A 21,647-nucleotide genomic window follows, 5' to 3' on the forward strand; every position below is an offset into this window, starting at 1 on the left:
AAAAACAAACAGAAACCTAGGCAAACGTTTTATAATTAGGCTGCTTTGGCTGCAACCTAATTCTGGGGTTTGGCACATGCATCTGGGTAACACAGAGGGTCTGTACAGAAACAGACCTAATTGCTGAGGCAGGGTTTGAAAACACTTGGTTCAAACATTTGGTTCACTTTCAAGATTCAGAATGAGGTCCTTACTGGGAAAGTTCTAGAAGTAGGATTTGGGAGCAAACTAAACAAGACATGGGAAAGCAGGTAGTTGCTCAGTCTAAATTAGGATCACCTGGATATCCCAATTCAACACCCTAATATATCCCATTATAGTCACCTCAAAAGGGAACATACATACAATTCTCACAAACCAGTATGAATAGTTAAATTACATTTCAATCAATGAGTCTAAAACAGAAGTGATTTCTCTAATCTGTAAATGATTGGCTCTGAGAAAAGAGACATAATGTACTTTTCAGTGTAACAGTGTAAATCAACTTAAATGACTTCTAAAAACACCAATTCACCTTAAAGAGGAACTTATTAACTGGAGGAATTGGCTACTTAGTAGATTTTGGTAAGAAAATATGAAAAAGAAGAATATTAAAATAATCCAGGATGGTAGGATATAATATCTCCTAAAGCAAAGTTATCTCAAAAAGCATCACGAATAAAAAATAATTATTTCAACCATAAAACAAAATTTCATAAATATACATTGTTGAATTTGAAGGTAAAGTCAAACTTTCTTGTCAAATAGGCTCCAGAATACTAGCTGATGTAATAGGGGCTCAAGAGTACTAAGTAAATGAACATTATAATTTGTATTAATGATTTAAATTTTTAAAAAAGTTTTTGGCCATGAGATGTAGAGGTTCCTGGGCCAGGGACTGAACCTTCCCCACAGCAGCGACCCAAACTGCTGCAGCGACAACGCCAGATCCTTAACATCACAAGAGAACTCCGTATCTATGATTTTTAAACCTCACTTTTAAATTAATCTTTTAATATCGTAGTAAAAAAAAAAGATCTGTTAAGAATCTGGAAAAAATTTTGGTTCCATTTTGCTCTTTAATAAGTCAAATTATCCTTGTTGTATGATGTTTTAAATGATAACAGCATTATCTATAACATTTATAAAATACAAGGGCAAATTCAAAATTTGCTAAAATTTGCAATTTAATTACTAAAATTCAGCAATTCTACCAATTTTATCCAGATAAAATAATATTATTCTTAAGAATATAAGTGTGTATGTATATATATATTTTTTTCCCCGCCAGTCTTATCCATGTTATTGACTTTTCAGTTAACAATAAAGTTCATTTGGACAGTAAATAAAAAAATACTTTCTACTGTGGCTTTAAACTGCATCTTTAATCCCAAAAAATGTTATCCAGAACCATTTTAGACAACAACATAACTAAAGTATAAATAGTAGTAACTCACATTCCCTTGAACAACTGTCCTTCCACTTAGAACACAATGAACTTCTTAGGTGGGCAGGCAGAGCTCTTATTCACTTAACTGCAACCTCATTTAAGGAGGGAAACAGAGCAAAAAATAGTACAAAGAAGGGAATAGAAAGGAGTTACATTAGTATTAAACAATATGCTATATGAGTGCTATGTTTCCAAAGAAATATGTTGCTGTATACTTTAAAATCACTTCTGAAGAACTGATATCCTCTACTTTCATTATCTCTTGTAATGAAATGCTCTTTTTCAAGTTACTTACTGGGAGTGTTACCAGTAAACACTGTCACAGACCTTTAGTTCAAGATATTAATATAGACACTTACCCTGAAACTAAGTGTAATACTTAGTTGTAGTTATACATATTATGTGTATAAAATAAGTAGGGCCATTATTGTTCACGTATTTCAAGAAATAAACAAGAATGAATAAAAATTATTTTCTCATAAAAATACAATTTCTAATCAACTTTAGAGGTTTCCAAACTAAGAGGACATTAAATACATTAAAACATCAGGCAGTTTCCTCTGTTACAGAATGCCAGTCACGTGAGATCTGAAAGAGAGTCTTTATTGGTTGCTGTATACAGTTGACTATACCATTTCTGTTTCCTTGGTATTTAAGAAAAAATAGAGAGCCTGGACATTTAAAACATTATCAATGCAACAGTCACTACAGATTCTCACTGGATCTTTTAAAATTTTGTTAAAAATTGCCAAAGTCATGATGAATACAATTATTGCAGCTACGTCATTTGAAAAAGTAATATAAATTACGCTGCTAAAGACAAAAAAACATTGAAACACAGACAGCATAGTATAACACAGCAGTAACTTATAACTATTTAATATGAAAAATTAAATTTAAAAAGTCGTGTTAGAGAACTTGGGGATTTTTCACTTTAGCAAAACATTCTATTTATGTATCTCCAACATCTATGATACAGTATAACCATAAAATACTTTGAAAAGATATGACATCCAAATGCTTCATTTACACAAATAATATTGCCAGTACTAATAAAAGTGATGACTTTAAACATGAACTGCTCTGCTGTGATTTTAAAAATGTTTTCTTCATTTTACATTTTAGCTAATGGTTAGCATTACATGTTAATCAGTTCTGTGTTGACAAATAGAGGATCCTAGTCAAAATACTGTTTCTCAAAAGTAATGTACATTATATTGCTTGAAACTAATAACCGTATAAAAGTGATAATCATTTCTCTAAACACTGATTATGAAAGACAACTGGCATATATTCAGGCAGAGTGTTGAGTTCATGATGGTTTATTTACAATAAAAGTACTTTTAATGACGCTAACATGATATATAGGTTTCTATGTCAGTTACTACAGTCTCTTAAAGTTATAAAAATATTATATAAAATACCACAGGCTTTAGAGGATATAACTTCATGTGGTTCTGGTACTAGCAGCTGAAAAGTGTTTATAATTTAAAAATAAATAAACTATAGAGGTAAACCAGTTACAAAACAGCAGAGGACTGCATCACAAGAGTGAAAAGAACTGCTTAGTTACACAACAGCTAACAAAATGGTGAAGCAGTTGGATCAAAAGTTTTAAAAACCTCTTTCAGAGATTTGTCATCTGTTTCTCTACTGGGATCACTTTCTGGGGTGGGGCTCACCTGTCCCGGCTGCCTTGACTGCCTTGGATCGCTGTACTGGGGTCTAATTAAGCCTGTTAATGCCTGAATTGGAAGACTGTGCACTGCTGGGACCTGAACCATATCGGAACTCCTGGGAACATCTGCCTGTGGGTCAGCTGGCCCATCAACACTGACGTCCACGTTTGGAGCGATTTTCTGTGGCAGGGTTGCTTCTTCGGGAGAAGGGTCATTTTTGTCACTACTTTCTAAACCGCCACTTTTTTTCTGGTTCTCTGTGTTTTCTGATGCTAGCTCTGATGTAGATGATGAACCACATTCCCTAGAGTCATACAAACTAATACCACTAAGAACTGAACTTGGAGTTCCTGGGGGAAGGCCAGCTGAAGATGAGAGTTTAGGGGCATATGGAGGCAAAGCCCCAGGACCAGAATTGCTAGGTACTGCCCCTAAGGGTTGTGATGAGCCAGTGTTTGATCTGGCTAAATGAGGGGCACCCTTGGATGAATGGGAATCCTTCATAACTCCTTGATGAGACTCAGTATTATGCAATCTGTGAAGTCTAGGATCAAAATTTTTTTGCAGCCTAGGATCGCCTAATTTACTTCCTGAACTATGTAAGTCTCCAAATTGCTCTAGGTAGCCTTCTCTGTTTGTTGGGTTAATTTTGGCTTTGGCTGCTAATTTTGAATCAATGGGCACTGTGTTCTGATGATCGCTTTTTGTATTCCACAACCTACTGAGCCTCTGGTCAGCTATAAGAGGGGGCAGAGGTAAATTGATTGAAGATACTGGGTCAGGTTTAGGTAAAGGGACTGGAAGTAGGTCTTCTGGAGCCCACACGATGTGTTTAGCAAAGTTGGGTTTGGTTAGGACAATATCCATTTTAATGTGACTAAACTGTCTCAGTTGTGACCTTGGATCCTGAAGCATTATCCCAGGGGAAGAATCCAAAGGTATTAAGAAAGCTTTTTCTCTCAGTTCTCTTTCTGTATCTTCATCATCATCATCTCCTCTTTTGTCTTTGACATTAGGGCCAGTATTTCCATGATGTAAATCAAACTTTGCTCCACCAGTGGAAGAGCCTACATGACCACTTCCATTCCCTCTTAATTTCCTGGGATCCCACACAAGTCTAAGATCCAGTGGGGCAGACTCAGAAGATTTTCTAATGTCTTGCCTTGAGATAGTCCGAAGTCTAGGGTCGACAACTTGGTTTCCTTTCATTTTCTCTTTAGCAAGTCTTGGATCAGTAGGAGGGCTGAGTTCTGTGGAAGGTTGTTGATTCCGTAAAGTTTCTGTTTGTTTCTGCAATGTTTTCAGTATTGACTTGACACTGCTTCCTTCTTCCTCTTCACTACTGGAATACCAGTTTACAGTATCATCTAAATGTAGAAAAAAAGAATGGAACATTCATATTTGGCTTTAATTAAGATTAAAAAAAGCATACTATTTCTGAAATAAGAACAGTCTAACTTCAAGAAAATGCAACATAGAAATGCCAGAGTTTCAACACTGGAACAAGATAAGACGTGGTATAAGAATTATCAATCTAGTCATTTTACCCTACAATAAAGAGGTGTGATGTTAGAACATGTGTAATGCTCTTCCAGTCAGAGAAAATGCTGGACCTTTCATTCCAACTGGCCAAAGGGAATCAGAAGAAAGTGGTAAGATAGGGTTGGAGAAGAGAAAATACTCTTCGAAAGGAATACCAAAATTTTTTGACTCTCTTTAAATCAAGCAACCCTTAAACATCATAGCTCTGGATTTATAAAGAAAACAGATAATAGTTAAGAGCTTTCTATCAAAGGACAAATAAAATTTATAAAGGCAATAAAAGTTGTAAAACTGAACACACACACAAAAACATAGCTGTTCCAGACGTTTTCTGACCCTCATAACACATTAACAATCATATAATATCACAGCATAAGATTTTATATCTAGAAAAGTTTTAATTTTCTTATGTATGAAGTCATAAAGCTTTATAAGTCTTTAAAGAAAGACTACCATTAAAATGGTTGTTTCTTAAAATTAACACCTACAGGAGTAAATATAAATTGTACAGGAAATTAGCTTATTAGGAATCCCTCATTTCCCCGTCATGCTAAATAAATAGTTAATATTATCTTCTTTGAAAATGTAACACTGTCTATATAATAGCTTATAGCTACCTAGTGTTATTGAGTTTTACATAGTTATTCATAAATTTTATGCTTAAGAATGAAAAACACATCAATTTTGTAATTCGTAAGACTGGATGATTTAAATTTTTCTCCCCTTAACTGAATTAACTAATTGCCATACACTTATCAATATAAAAAACACTAAAGTAGACTTAGTGTCTCCATGTAATCTTTTATATCAAAAATATTCCTTGGAGTTCCCATTGTGGCACAGTGGCTAACGAATCTGACTAGGAATCATGAGGTTGCGGGTTTGATCCCTGGCCTCGCTCAGTGGGTTAAGGATCTGGCGTTGCTGTGAGCTATGGTGTAGGTCGCAGACGCGGCTCAGATCTGGCGTTGCTGTGGCTCTGACGTAGGCCGGCAGCAACAGCTCCAATTAGACCCCTAGCCTGGGAACCTCTGTATGCCGTGGGTGCAGCCCTAGAAAGGACAAAAGACAAATATATATATATATATATTCCTTAATAATATAGCAGAACCTTAAGTATACAGCCTATTCCCATAAAAGTTTGTCTAAAAACTGAATCATTTTAACTTGGGTTAGAAGGCAAAACTCTTGAACTGGAAGGTATCCTGTTCTATTTCTTTTCTTCCAAAAAAATAAAAAGGTTTAATAGCAAGTCTGTTCTCCTAGACTGCACACTTCAGCTTCAGATCTCTTCATTGCTTCAGTCAAATCCTTTGCAATTCATCACTAATGCATCAGTGGCACTGGAAAACACAATCAATCCCAAGAAGAGAGGAGCTAAGAGGTAAATTGGAAATAGGATAGTTCAGAGGAACTCATTTTTCAAATTTTAACTTATTCAAGACCACTTCAGTAACTGAGTGATCCAGATAGGTAAGATGCTATCGTAACACCCAACACACCTTCTTCCTTGCTTGGTGCCCTTGGAGGCTGAGTGCTGCCTGGTTCTTCATCTTCTTGGTATTTCTGAGTGAGTCTGACAAAAAGAGCTCTCTGCACTGCAGGGAGGAGGCCTGGAGCAGGCAGGGGGGCATGGCCTGTCACACTACTGATGCAGTCAGAAGCACTGCCACGGTGAGGTGAGTCTTGAACAATGGGAGGCTGATGCTGGGCAAATTCACTATGCCATGTCCCATCTAAGTATGTAACATGGAAAGAAACAGAAGCTGATTTAGCACAAAACCCCACTAGAGAGCACCACTGTGATTTATAAGAAACTGAATAATTACAAGTATTATTGAGTTAAAATAATAGTTAAATTGGATTATCAAATTATTATGTGATTGTATTTTTATTATTCAAAGTTATTACAACTATTTCATTAAACTTATTTATTTATTTTCTCTTTAGAGCCGAACCTGTGGCATATGGAAGTTCCCAGGCTAGGGGCCAAATTGGAGCTGCAGCTGCTGGCCTTATGCCACAGCCACAGCAATGCCAGATCTGAGCCACATCTGTAACCTACACTGCAGTTTGGGGACAATGTTGGATCCTTTAACCCACTGAGCAAGACCAGGGATCGAACCTGCATGCTCATGGATACTAGTCAGATTCGTAACCCGCTGAGCCACAACAGGAACTCCTATTTCATTAAATTTAAAACATATTTAATGTTTCAATTTTACTATATTTTACTTTGCTTTATTTAAAACATGCATTCTGTTCATGCTTTTAATGAAAACTAGGACTCCACAAATATTTTAAATTAGAAATGCGTTATTTCAAAGGGTAAACTTACCACCAGAGTGACTGGGTGACTGAAAATTATGTACAGCATGCTGTGCATAGTAATTGTCATAAAACTCAGCTGGGTTTTGAAGGGACTCATAACTGGTATTAAGCTGCCTTTCACCAGGACTTTGCAGGTGTGATGAACCTGGAGAACAGGGATCCTCTCTAGGTACTTTCATCATGTGTTCTGGAAAGCCCAGGCAATGGTAAGTGCCACTCACACTTGGTGGTACCAAATGTGTATCCGGTTGAGCAAGTACTCCTGCTTGATTGTGAGGACCTACAATTCCAGGTTGACCAGGTGGCAAAGGTGGGCTCTGTGGCACTGGTAGACCAGGCGGTCCTGCACATGGATGATGTCCAGGGGAGCCTGGGTGCATCACAGGACTACTGTGTCCTTGAGACATATTAGGTCCGTGAACTGGACTTGACCCAGAACTATAGATATGCTGAGGATGTGGGCTGCCTTCCTGAAACTGTGGTCCTGGTGGTGAGGCACTGTTATAAAATGCTGGTGGCCTGTAAACAAAAGAATAATATTTCTTAGTTCAAAGAAAAGAGGCGAAGGAGAATGTTACATTTCCAAATAGATACTGCTTAAATGTTCTACAGTATCAGAATAGAAAACTTTTTCTGGCGGCACCTATGGCATGTAGAAGTTCCCAGGTCAGGGACTGAACCTGTGCCACAGCAGCTACCTGGGCTGCTGCAGTAATGACACCAGATCCCACTGAACCTCCTTGCAGCATATGGAGTTCCTGGGCCATGGATCAGACCCTAGCTGCAGTCACAACTTACACCACAGCTGTGGCAACCCCGGACTGTTTAACCCACTGTGAGGGGTTGGGATGGAACCTGAGTCCTGGCACTGCAGGGACACTGCTGATCCTGTTGCATCACAGTGGGAACTCCTAAAACTATATTTTTAACAAGTAATTTATTCTATATCATCTATAAGGGAAACACCAGCGTATGTATGTTACTTTCATTTTAGCTCAGTTTTCTTAAGTGCTGCTTGCTATCATGTTCTAAAATTTACTCATTATTGATAGTTTGAAAAATACAAAGATGAGATTCACCACTAGTTCCACTACTCAGAGATAAAGTTTTTAGTTGATTCTCTTCTAATCCTTTTTCTAGGTATACACCTTTTTAATAACAAAATTAGAATTATACTACAGGAGTTCCCATCATGGCTCAGTGGTAATGAACCTGACTAGGATCCATGAGGATGGAGGTTATACCCCTGGCCTCGCTCAATGGGTTAAGGACCTGGCGTTGCCTTGAGCTATAGCGTAGGTCACAGACGTGGCTTGGATCCCGAGCTGCACAGACTGGCAGGTGTAGCTCCAACTGGACCCCTAGCTTGGGAACTGCCATATGCTGAGGGTGCAACACTAAAAAGAAAAAATACATATACTATATAAACATAAACTTTTATTACAGGAGTTCCCGTCGTGGTTCAGTGGTTAACGAATCCGACTAGGAACCATGAGGTTGCGGGTTTGGTCCCTGCCCTTGCTCAGTGGGCTAACGATCCTGCGTTGCCATGAGCTGTGGTGTAGGTTGCAGACGCAGCTGGGATCCCGTGTTGCTGTGGCCCTGGCGTAGGCTGGTGGCTGCAGCTCCGATTTGACCCCTAGCCTGGGAACCTCCATATGCCGAGGGAGCGGCCCAAGAAATAGCAAAAAAAAGACAGAAGAAAAAAAAAGACAAAAAAACTTTTATTACAATATCTAATTGGTTATTGCTTGCATATAAAAAGATTTTAGTTTTTGAATGTTGCTCTTCTTTCTGGACATCTTACAAATTTAATTATACCTGGCCCTCCATATTTGCAGGTTCCACATCTGTGGATTCAACCAACTGCAGGTCGAAAATATTCAAAAAGAAAAATTCCAGAAAGTTCCAGAGAGCAAAACTTGATTTTGCCACATGCCAGCAACTATTTACATAGCATCAGCTTTGTATTTACAACTATTTACACAGGATTTGTATTATATTAAGTAATATAAGTAACCTAAGATGATGTAAAGTATATGGGAGTATGTATGAAAGTCATACGCTAATATTTAACCATTTTATATAAAGGTTTGAGCATCTATGGATTTTGATACCCATAGATTTCCTGGAACCAATCCTCCTCAGACACCAGGAACAACTGCATGACTTACAATAGTCTTTGTCAGTTGATTCCTGTGGGTTTACTAAGCGAAACTGCCCAAATAATGAGTCCGCCACTCTATTTTTCATCTTTATATCTATTGTATCTTCCCCTTTTTGTATCGACTAGGATATAATCTACAATATTTAGCAAATAGTGGACATACTTATCTTCTTGACTTTAATAATTTAAAGGGCGCATTTGCAGCATATGGAAGTTCCCAGGATAGGGGTCCAATCAGAACTTCAGCTGCCACATGGGATCCAAGCCGAATCTGTGACCTATACCATAGTTCAAGGCAATGCTGGATCCTTAACCCACTGAGCAAGGCCTGGAATCGAACCTGCATCCTCATGGATACAGGTCGGGTTTTTAACCCACTAAGCCACAAATGGAACTCCCAGAAATAATTTTTAATGGTTTACATTAATTGCGATGTTTGTTATAGATTTCTTTTTTCCTTGTCTTTTGTCTTTTTAGGGCTGCACCCGTGGCATATGGAGGTTCCCAGGCTAGGGGTCTAATCAGAGCTGTTGCCTCCAGCCTACGCCAGAACCACAGCAATGCCAGATCCCAGCTGCATCTGCGAGCTACACCACAGCTCACGGCAATGCCAGATTCTTAACCACTGAGCAAGGCCAGGGATCAAACCCGTAACCTCATGGTTCCTAGTCAGATTTGTTTCTGCTGCACCACGACGGGAACTCCATTGTGATGTTTGCTATAGATTTCTTATTTCTCACTTGCTGAGATCTCATTGCTCCCCTTAGTGTTCAGGGTTAAAAGAATAAATGGGACTTAGAGCCCAGGTGCACAGACCTGGGAAATGCGGGAAAGGACTGGAATGGTGGTGCTGGAAAATGCAGACCTGGATCTAGCTTACCTAGAGATTTTCCTCTACTAGCCCAAAGAGATACTTCTCTAAAAGAATAAATACACCCACAATTTGAAGGTATTATCAATGATAATGCCACCTCATAACAAGGAGGGAGGGATGCCAGTTCCATCACCTGGCAGTGCTCTTCCGGGTTAACACGTGTTGAGAGGTTTCTGAAGCTGCGTTAAAGACCCTAGAGGGAGTTCCCGTCGTGGCTCAGTGGTTAACGAATCTGACTAGGAACCATGAGGTTGCAGGTTTGATCCCTGGCCTAGCTCAGTGGGTCAAGAATCTGGCGCTGCCACGAGCTGTGGCACAGGTTGCAGGCGAGGCTCGGATCCGGAGTTGCTGTGCTGTGGCTCGGATCCGGAGTTGTTTAGGCTGGCGACTAAAGCTCCAATTAGACCCCTAGTCTGGGAACCTCCATATGCCATGGGTGTAGCTCTAGAAAAGACAAAAAAAAAAAAGAGAGACTCTAGAGAAAAGCACTGATGGCGGGTAGCAGAGGGTGGGGACAAAAGGAAGTGCGAAATAGCAACTGATATACATGCCAGATGTCTGCTTCTCTACCTAAGTTTAATTATATAATTGACATGAATACAAGTTAGTTTCTTTCTTTTTCTTTTTTCTTTTTTTTTTTTTTTTGTCTTTTTGCCATTTCTTGGGCCACTCCCTCGGCATATGGAAGTTCCCAGGCTAGGGGTCCAATCGGAGCTGAAGCCGCTGGCCTACACCAGGGCCACAGCAACGCTGGATCCGAGCAGCGTCTGCAACCTACACCACAGCTCACAGCAACGCCGGATCGTTAACCCACTGAGCAAGGGCAGGGATCGAACCCTCAACCTCATGGTTCCTAGTCGGATTCGTTAACCACTGCGCCACGACGGGCCTCCCCAAGTTAGTTTCTTAATAAGAATGTTTACAGGGTAATGCTACCATTTTTGAAAAATTTAACTTACTTCTTCCCAATTTTCTGTGCTAAATCCACAGTAGGTTTTACAACTATTTCAAAAAGAGATGGAATCTTCTTGAAATCATCAGAGAGATCTGCCTGAAAATCATCTTCAGGATCAGAAAAGGGAAAGTGCTCAGGTGGGGTTGGCAGAAGCCCAACTCCGGGTGGTGGTTTGGGAAGAGGAGTTATGCCACGCTTTCTAAGTTCTTCTAATTCTCTTTCATCTTCATTTGCATGTTCTTCCTCAGTATTCAACACCTAAAAATAATCAGCAAAGATCACTATTTCCAAACAAGCTTTCTTCCTCACATTCAAAACCATGAAGACTTGAGTAAACTAGAAGTGTTAATAGAAAAATATAATACCAAAGTTGAAATAGATCAGAAAGAGCTAACTAATTTTTTATAAAGAACATAAAAGTTCCAAGAGGTAAAGGATATTGCACAGAGTAAATCAGTTTTTTTAAAAGTTCAGATGTGTGGTTATCAGAGGCAGTGTGTGGTGGAAGGAGGAACTGGAAAAAGGTACAAACTCAAGTTATACAATAAATAAGTACTAGGGACATAATGTACAACGTGGTAAACATAATGAACCCTGCATAAACTATACATGCAAGTTGTTAAGAGAGTAAATGCTAAGAGTTCTCATCACATTTTTATTTAATTTTGTTATCTGTATGAGATGATGGATGTTAAACTTATTGCAGAAACCATTTTATGATGTATGTAAGTCAAATCATCATGCTGTACGCCTTATACAGTACTATATGCCAGTCTATCTCAAGTAAATTGTAAATAAATAAACTGAATCTGAACAAAAGTTCAATTGAGAATAAAATTTATGAAGGACTGGATGAAAAAATTAGCTTTTTTAATGGTAGAACAACAATAAGAACAAAACATTCTTAATTCTTAGTTCAATATTCCTGTTTTTCTAACACATTAAGAGAATAAAACATAAATTAACAAGTCTTTGATTTATCAACAGAGTTTTATAAGATATGATTTCTAAAACATGATTCAAGTCAAATGAATCTGTGGAAAGACCTAATAAGAAAGATACAAAAATATAACTTACTTTGTCCAAAAGCTTCTTTGTTTCTTTAGTCAGGTCATCATGTGAAAATTTACAGTTGTCTCCTTGATAACATTTTGCTCCACTATGATAGAACTTGCATGGAAATTCATGTAAATAAAAACATTAAGGAATCGACCAAGTAAAATCAAACTTTTTTGTTGGTCTTTTTAGGGCTGCACCCATGGCATATGTAAGTTCCCAGTCTAGGGGTCAACTTGGAGCTGCAGCTGCTGACCTATTCCACAGCCACAGCAACACAGGATTGTGACCCACATCACAACTCATAGCAACACCAGATCCTTAACCCACTGAGCGAGGCCAGGGTTCAAACCCTCGTCCTCGTGAATTCTACCTCTGAGCCACAATGGGAATTTCTCTCATATTTTTAAACCTAAAAAACACAACTGCTGAGTCAATAAGACGCTATTACCATATATTATACTAAATTTTCTTTTTCTTTTTTTTTTGGCTTTTTTTTTTTTTGCTATTTCTTGGGCCGCTCTCGCAGCATATGGAGGTTCCCCGGCTAGGGGTCTAATCTGAGCTGTAGCCGCCAGCCTACGCCAGAGCCACAGCAACGCGGGATCCGAGCCGCGTTTGTAACCTACACCACAGCTCACAGCAACGCCGGATCCTTAACCCACTGAGCAAGGCCAGGGACCAAACCAGCAACCTCATGGTTCCTAGTCGGATTCGTTAACCTCTGCACCACGACGGGAACTCCTATACTAAATTTTCTATAATCACATAAAATAATTTATTTAATTTTTAATATATATTTTTTTCTTTTTGGCTGCTCCTCAGCACATGAAGCTCCCAGGCCAGGGATCAGATCTGAGGCAAAGTTGTGATCATGCTGCAGCTATGGCAAAGCCAGATACTTTAACCCACTGTGCTGGGCTGGGGATTGAACCTGTGTCCTGGCACTGCAGAGATACCGCTGATCCCTTTATGCCACAGCAAGAACTCCTGGTTTTTAATTTTAAGATTAAATATTTTGGGAGTTCCCATCATGACTCAGTGGTTCATGAATCCGACTACAAACCATGAGGACACGGGTTTGGCCTCTGGCCTCGCTCAGTGGGTTAAGGATCTGGCGATGCCATGACCTGTGATATAGGTCCAGATGCGGCTTGGATCTGGTGTTGCTGTGGCTGTGGTGTAGGCCAGCAGCTATGGCTCTGATTGGACCCATAGCCTGGGAACCTCCATATGCTGCAGGTGTGGCCCTAAAAAGACAAAAAAAAAAAAAAAGATTAAATATTTTAATTACACAACAAAACATTCAAAAAAATTTTAAAGTTTCCCTTACTCTATTAAAACTATGAAATGTTTTGAAGAAAAAATGTATACCATAATAGTTTAATTATGTAAAGTCTATTACTTTACACAATAAGATATTATACAGAGCAGGTAAATTTTTGCAGCAAGAGCTTATACCTATGAAGAAAATAAAGGCGGCCTGATATGTCATGTTGAAGACAAATATCCCAATAAAGAAAACCACAAGTTAATCTTGTAGACAAACTTATAAAGAAGATATTAAATCTAGAAGTATAGTGAAAAATATACCATTTTCAGGTGGTGTACGTTCAGGGAATTTCTGGGTGGTTTTAGGAAATTTATTACTGTAATCATCACATTGATAAGGTCAAGAGAGAAAAATAATATGATCAACTTAGAAGATACAAAAGGCAACTGAGGAGTTCCCATTGCGGCTCAGCGTGTTATGAACCCAACTAGTGTCCATGAAGATGCAGGTTCCATCCCCGGCCTCGCTCAGTGGGTTAAGAATCTGGCATTGCTGCAACCTCTGGCATAGGGCGGCAGCTACAGCTCAGCCTGGGAACTTCCATATACTGTGGGTGTGGCCCCAGAAAGACAAAAGACAAGGAAAAAAACAAGACAACTGATAAAATTCAAAACTCTTTTTTAATTTAAAAAACTCTCAGTAAAATAAGGATATATTTACTTAACCTGATTTTTTAAAATATCTATCTTAAGATTATTGCCACAAGTCAAAGCAAGAAGGCATTATCTTTGAAACATGTATTATACTGCCATAATGACTATTTAACATTTTTTCTGGAAATGAAGCCACTACAACTGAAATTAAATAAGAGCTATAAATGTCATGAAAGAAGTAAAATTGTCACTATTTACAGATGACATGACTATGGGGAAAAATATAAGAATAGACAAATCTTTCAGAAACAGTTCAATAAGGTGTCTAGTTTCTAAAGGAGTATGTCAAGTCTGAAAAAGAAATTTCTTCTTGAATAAGGTTAATTCATTATAATATTTTGATAAAGAAGGTAGGAGTATTTGCCCTAGTAAATATAAAACATTATAGAGAGAAAACTAGCACCATGTCTAATAGTGGTATAGAAACAGGACTGTGTACACAGGAAAACTTAGGATCTGCTGAAGGCGAAATTTTTTTACCTATGAAGAAGAGACAATGAGTTAACCATCTGGAAAAAATAAAATGCTTACTGCACATCATATATGAAAATAAAATTCATATGAATAAAGATGTAAATGTTAGTTTAAAATGGTCTTCACAAGCATAGCTGGATCACATTTGTATAAAACATTTTATGTAAAAATATACACACATAAATAGATCCACTTACACGCATATACCTTAGCATAGAAAAAGTCTGAAAGACTTCATGCCAAACTATTATCATAGTTATCCCTGAAATATGAGATTACTTAGATTAAAAAGAAAGTTAGTTTGAAAATTATCTAACATATACCAAAAGAAGAGAGAATAATAAATGAGTTCCCTCATGCTGGCCACAGAGGTTCAACAATTGTTACCATTTGGTTCAACAATTTTTACCATTTTTACCAATTTTTATGCCACTCCTAATACTCTCTTCAGTACTCTCCCTCCAAACACTGGAGAGATGTGTTTCATCTGTAAAGATTACCGTATTTATTTCAAACATATAAGGAATATTCTTCTTAGCAATCACAACCTTATCATTAATCTGAAAAATTAATGCATTAATTTCACCTAATAACCTGCCAATATACAAATTTTCCAGACTGTTTTCAAAAAATGTCTTTTTTTTGTCTTTTGTTGTTGTTGTTATTGTTGTTGTTGTTGCTATTTCTTGGGCCGCTCCCTCGGCATATGGAGGTTCCCAGGCTAGGGGTCGAATCAGAGCCTTAGCCACCGGCCTATGCCAGAGCCACAGCAACACAGGATCCGAGCCGCGTCTGCAACCTACACCACAGCTCACGGCAACGCCGGATCGTTAACCCACTGAGCAAGGGCAGGGACCGAACCCGCAACCTCATGGTTCCTAGTCGGATTCGTTAACCACTGTGCCACGACGGGAATTCCCAAAAAATGTCTTTTTATAATTGATTTATTCAGATCCAAACATGATCCACAAATTGCATCTAGTTGACATGTCTCTCAAGTTTTCGTTACTGAGCTCTATAAATTCCCTTCCCCTTTTTATTACTGTATCATTTGTTAAATATTTGTCATAGGTGGTAATGAAATACTTCCCATTGCATCATATCAAGAGGCATTTAGTGCCTGGTTGTTATAGTGATTAAGTTGGTTCAGGTGTTATCAGTTCAATCCATCAATTACAAAGTACAAATTACTATCTTGTCAATCTTTCACCTAATGATTTTAGCAGCCATCAGTAATCACTGCCCAGAACCATTGATTCATCAGGCTTTGCAAATGGTAGGACTGCTAGGGTAAAGGGTGATTCATGTATGATTTTGCCAGACACTGCCAAGTTCTCCTCCATGAGGGTACAGCATTTTTTTTTTTAACATTTCAAAGAGCGAATTTATTTTGAAATACAAATATTTACAAATATGTTGGACATTAGACCATTCAAAACTATTTAAATTTATGATACAATATTCTGAATGTGAGCCTTGTATCAGGCTGGGGTACACCATTTTGAATTCTCACCAACAAGGTTTGAGTGTATCTCTCTTTTTTTCTTTTTCTTTTTAAGGAAATTCTTAGGCTAGGGGTCGAATTGAAGCTGCAGCTGCCCGCCTACGCCACAGCCACTGCAACACTGGATCCAAGCTGCATCTGCAACCTACACCACAGCTTGCAGCAAAGCCGGATCCAGGTAAGGGATGGAACCTGCATCCTCAGGGACACCATGTTGGGTTCTTAATCTGCTGAGCCACACTCCTGAGTGTACCTGTTTTTAACAGCCTTGCTAATAAACTTTGCTGCCACATTTTTGGGTGTTGGGGAGGGGCCGTGGAGTTTTGCAAATCTGACAGCTACAAATGGTATCTTAGCATAGATTAAATTACATTCCTCTTATTATGAACAGAACTGAGTATCTTGTCATGTTTTAGAGCCATTTGTATTTCTCTTTCTGTAAATTATCTGTATTCTTGATCCATTTTTCATCTCAATTTTTAGAAACTCAGATTAAGGCTGTTACCTCTTTGTAAGTGATATAAGTTACAAACAATTTTCCCATTTTATTATTTATCTTTTACATTGTTTATGTCAGTGTTTTGTTATACAAATTTTAAAAAAATCTTATGCAAATTTTCAATGTTTTCCCTTTATTGCTTCTGGATTTTAAGTCATACTTGGGAAGTTTTCTGTTTTCCAGGCATATAGGGGAATCCATTTATGTATGTTCTCTAGTACTTTTACGATTTCATTGTTTACACTCAGACCTATAAAAATAAGAATTTTTCATTTTCTTTTCTTTTTAACCTTTTAAAAAATTAGTCTAGACTATTTAAAAATGTATCTTGAAAAATAAATGTAAGGTTAAAGGATCCAGCATTGCTGTGAGCTGTGGTGAAGACTGCAGACACAGCTTGAATCTGCCAATGCTGTGGCTGTGGTGTACACCAGCAGCTGCAACTCTGATTAGACTTCTAGTCTGGGAACTTCCATATGCCTCAGGTGCAAGCCCTTAAAGAAACCAAAAAAAAAAAAAAAGAAAGAAAGAAAAATAAATGTAAGACTACCAAATATCACAGTGTGCTGGTATGGCAGAAGAATAATCAAAGCAAAGCAACAGACATAAGGGCAATGAGATCCATGGAGCCAAACAAAAAGTCTATATAACAAAACATATACATAAATATTTCATTTATGATAAAGATGGAGTTTCAAATCAGTGGGGAAGAGCTTCATTAGTCATAGATGGTAGTGAATAACCAGCTGGATATTCTGGGTGGTGGGGAGTGGGGATCAACATGAAAAGATGTGTGTGTGTGTGTTCGTGTGTGTAAACATATGTGGAGAAAGAGAGAGAGATCACGTATAATGAAATACCATATGGATAGAGGCAGGAATACAATTTAAACACATAGATTTCCAAAGAGAGACATAGGGAAGAGTATACAGTGTTTATCACTGGTGGTAAGATTTGACAAGACTGATTTCATAATTTTCAACAAAGATAATTTGTTGCTCATGAACAACATGAGCTCAATAAAGCCACAGAAATAAATATTTTGCCAACTACTCCTCCAGGAACCATAGTCTCTTGAAATACTTATAATCTGAGTATATTAAATATAAAAGACCTTTATTTCAAAGATTTTTTTCCAAAGGGAATTTATTTCATTTTCCTAAAAAAAACCCAAAAAAACCAGTTTGCCCTTTTGAAGTATAAAGGCTAACTAGTCCTAGTTTATATACTGTGTTATCTTAAATTTAAAACCAAACTAGGCTTTCTAGGTTGTAGATGATGCTTGAAAACCTCAATATTTTGGTTAACATGATTTTGATAAAGGATATTATGCATATATATGCAGTTCTCTCCTTTGGTACAATATCCTTGTAAATAAAATTTGCAGATCTCTTTTCTCTTCTCCAATTCTGCATCATGATCAAATTTACATTGATCTCCCTGTTCACAAAAAATAAAAGAAGAAAAAGTAGAAAGGAAGAGGAAAAAAAGAAGCCATTGAACTGAATTTTCACTGCGGTGTTTCATGGTAGAACTACCGTCACATCTCCAGTCTTTTTTTTTTTTTTATTACTCAATGAATTTATTACATTTATAGCTGTACAATGATAATCACAATCCAATTTTATAGGATTTCTATCCCAGAACCCCATCTCCAGTCTTTAAATAATGAACTAATAATAATTCAAATGATCCCTTAAAATTCTATGCCAGGATAGTGGAGGTGGCTTTGTGCAGAGAGGCAGCATAGTGACCATGACCTCAGAGGGCACTGCTGGGTTCCACCAGCGCTCATTACTTCTGGCTAAGCTACTCTGGGGACTTAGCTAACCTCCTGGCCTGGCCATGTTTAAAACGGGGATAATAACAGTAACCACATTTCACTGTGTCACTGTAAAGATTAAAACATTCAGTATTAGTAATCCACTTTGAACAGGATTTGGCATACAGTCAACATTATGTCTCTGTTAAATAAAATCTAATTTCAGCAAGTTATATTATTGTCCCAGAATATAACTGAGTTCTGCATTTCACACAAGATACATTTTGAAGAACCAGTTTTAATTCAACAATATGAGAAATGAAAAAACGAATCACCTTCCAAAAATGACTTTAAATTTTAAAAATTATTTTGGAAGTTAAAATGATTTATGATCCCCTTATAAATTTACCTTAATACATCTTCCTTCCAGAAAGTATTTACAGATTTGTTTTCCTTTATGTTCCACTGTGTGCTGATTAATAAATTCCTGAGTCATAACCTTCCATTTTTTCCCTGGTTTGCTGTACTGCAAGAGAAAAAAAAAATTTCAATGTAACAAGTAAAGTATTAAATATGTATTAAAATTTATAGTCAAATGGATCTAGAAAGCAATACACACTGATTATTAAAAGTGGAGAAGTCTGGACATCCTGAGGCTACTGATTTATTTGGAAAGAGAGAGATGTTTCTAGGAAACTGCTTACTGCTACCCATATTTGCAAAGAAACTTATTTCTAATTTAATAAGGACACATAACTACATTTTTCAAAACAAAATTATGAAAAGCTTGAAAACTAACAATACTACTCAGTTTTGGCAAAGGTATAATAAAATATGCAGTAGTTCCTGTCTTGGCTTGGTGGAAACAAATCCGACTAGCATCCCTGGCCTTGCTCAGTGGGTTAAAGATCTGGTGTTTCTGTGAGCTGTGGTCACAGACGTGGCTCAGATCCTGTGTTGCTGTGGCTGTGGTGTAGGCTGGCAGCTACAGCTCCAATGTGACCCCTAGCCTGGGAACCTCCATATGCCGAAGGTGCAGCCCTATAAAAAAATAAAATAAATATAATAAAATATGCACTCCATGTACTGTTGACAGAAGACAAAATATCCATACTGTGTATACTTTTCAGGATTATTCTGAAGGAATTATCAGGAAGGCCCACAAAAATTAATTTACAAAAACAACTACTGCATAATTATTAACAAGTAAAACAAACAACCCCCCCCCCAATAGAGAAATACTCTATACATCCCAAACAAAGCACATTATGATACATTTAGGTGGTAGAATATTATACAGTCATTAAAAAATCATGGGATGGAAAGATAATTTGAGGACCTAAGAAATATCTTACCAAGTGAAAAAGTGATCCCAGTTTATAAAAATAAAACAAGAAAAAAAGACTAAAAAGAATATACCCTTATCTTTAACAGTGTATGTCTCTAGATGGCGCTCTAAACAATTATAGATTGTTTGCATGTGTGGTTATTTTGTACTTTCTTTAGGAAAAAAGGAAGATATAACTTTTAACTTTTAAAAAATTAAATAAAGGTAGTATATGGTAAAAACTCACAGTCCTACTTGTTTTCCTTAGTTATTTTCCCCAGTCCCCTATTCAACTTTTGCTACAAGTATAAGAAAGATGAGTGACAAGAGAGTATCATGCTTAGTCACACTAAAGATTTCCATTCGTGAGCTCTATAAAACAGTATTGTTTTTCAAGCACCTAGCATGCACAGTGCACTAGGAGCTTAGTTACTATTTGCTCTTCTGATTTGATATCAGTTTTCCATTTCCCCTCAATTTGCTATAAGATGGAGGACAAAGCACAATTTACTGAAAATAGGAAACTGCCTCATAACAAACCCTTGAGACAACAGATGGCTAAACTTAAACCTGATCCTCAGTGCTCACAACTGATGAAATATACATTATCCTATAAAAATTCTGAAAAAAAGTACCACGAAGAATACCAGGAGAACAGATAATATTAGAGGTTCTTTTTAAAAATATATACATATACTCAAGTTGGTCCAGGAAAACACAGTGAACTGTAAACATCTAAAATGTCAGTGATTGACACAGCCATTAAGAGTTAATTGAATACTATAATCTTATAAATTTAGCAAATTGAAGCCCAGAGATAGGCAGTAACTTGTTCAAAACCATACTTGCTTAGAAGCTAATTTTTTTTCACGTATAGGATTTAAGTATTGGATATAGAAGAAAGCTTACTTAGAAGCCATTCATATTAAACCAACTATAATGGAAAAAAAATCATTAAAAAAAATTTTTTTAAAAAGCCCCCCCTAAAAAAAGAAACCATTCATATTAATTTGGTCTGGTGAAAGCAGTACATTCTAGATGTTTGCAGGTGTCTAGAAAGATGGACAAGCATGTTATAATCACCCAAAAAGTCTAAGCTTGTTTCCAAAGCTGCTATTCCATGGAACAGGGAGTTAAGAATGAATATAAGTAGGTGTGTGGAAAAAAGAGAGTTCATAGTCAAGTAAATTTTGAAAATAATGGATTGAACAAAGCAAAACAGGATTCTTTATGCCACACCTGTTCACAGGCTTTAAATCATTAATGCTGACTGAAAATCCCCAAAAGTAAAGCAGTGTGTGCTGGGTTTCACAAACTTATTTGGGCCTGAACTTCTTTTTTTAGGTCACACCTGTTAACAACTCCCTAAATAGTATAAGAAGAAGTACATATTAAGACATCTTTGTTCATTCATATCTTTAAACCCAGAGATAAGAAGACTGGGCATTTTCCAATTATATTATTATCCCTTTTCTATCAATCAAGATTTCGGCTTTTTTTTCCCCCTTTTTTAGCTGCCTTGTGGCTTATGGAATTTAGATCCAAGCTGCAGTTATGACCAAAGCCACAGCTGCAGCAACGACAGATCCTTAACCCACTGTGCCTGGCAGGGGATAGAACCTGTGACCCAGCGCTCCCAAGACGCCAACAATCCCATTGCATCACAGTGGGAACTCCAAGATTGCAGCTTTTAATGATCCACCTTTGCTCTGTATAATTCAATTAAATCTCTACTAGAACAATGGCAGAATACAGAAATTGGGCCATTCTAAGTCACTACAAGGTTGAAATGTACTTGTTTAGAGTTCGGTTCAATTCAACACTTATGTATTCAATATCTAGTATACACATGGTTCATGAATTCATCTTTCCAACCATTTATATCTCCTTTCTTCTCTTTCAATGATTTCAACTCTAATAAGTAATTAGAATTCTAATTACTTTTAATTAGAGCTTCAACTCTAATAAGTAAGTGAGATGCTTTCAAACATCATCTAATCCTGCAACTGTATCCTAGTATCCTAACTAATATAAACAATACTTCTTTTTTGGGAATTCACTA

The 21,647-nt window shown here is 37.2% G+C and overlaps 1 protein-coding gene across 1 annotated transcript in view; it reads right to left on the bottom strand.

The window, feature by feature from the left end:
• Positions 1-1,343: 1,343 nt before the first annotated feature.
• Positions 1,344-21,647, bottom strand: part of ZC3H6 (zinc finger CCCH-type containing 6) — a 64,184-nt gene continuing 43,880 nt past the window's right edge. Inside the window, exons 6-12 of the mRNA XM_047781183.1 lie at positions 18,668-18,784; positions 17,825-17,936; positions 12,055-12,164; positions 10,982-11,235; positions 6,989-7,500; positions 6,153-6,386; positions 1,344-4,475 (exon numbers count right to left, since the gene is read on the bottom strand). Of these exons, the coding sequence (XP_047637139.1) occupies positions 3,010-4,475; positions 6,153-6,386; positions 6,989-7,500; positions 10,982-11,235; positions 12,055-12,164; positions 17,825-17,936; positions 18,668-18,784 (2,805 nt within the window). The 3' untranslated portion in view covers positions 1,344-3,009. The remainder of the gene's footprint in view (positions 4,476-6,152; positions 6,387-6,988; positions 7,501-10,981; positions 11,236-12,054; positions 12,165-17,824; positions 17,937-18,667; positions 18,785-21,647) is intronic.

This window comes from Phacochoerus africanus, chromosome 5 (genome assembly GCF_016906955.1).
Source record: "Phacochoerus africanus isolate WHEZ1 chromosome 5, ROS_Pafr_v1, whole genome shotgun sequence".
Taxonomy (NCBI): Eukaryota; Metazoa; Chordata; class Mammalia; order Artiodactyla; family Suidae; genus Phacochoerus; species Phacochoerus africanus.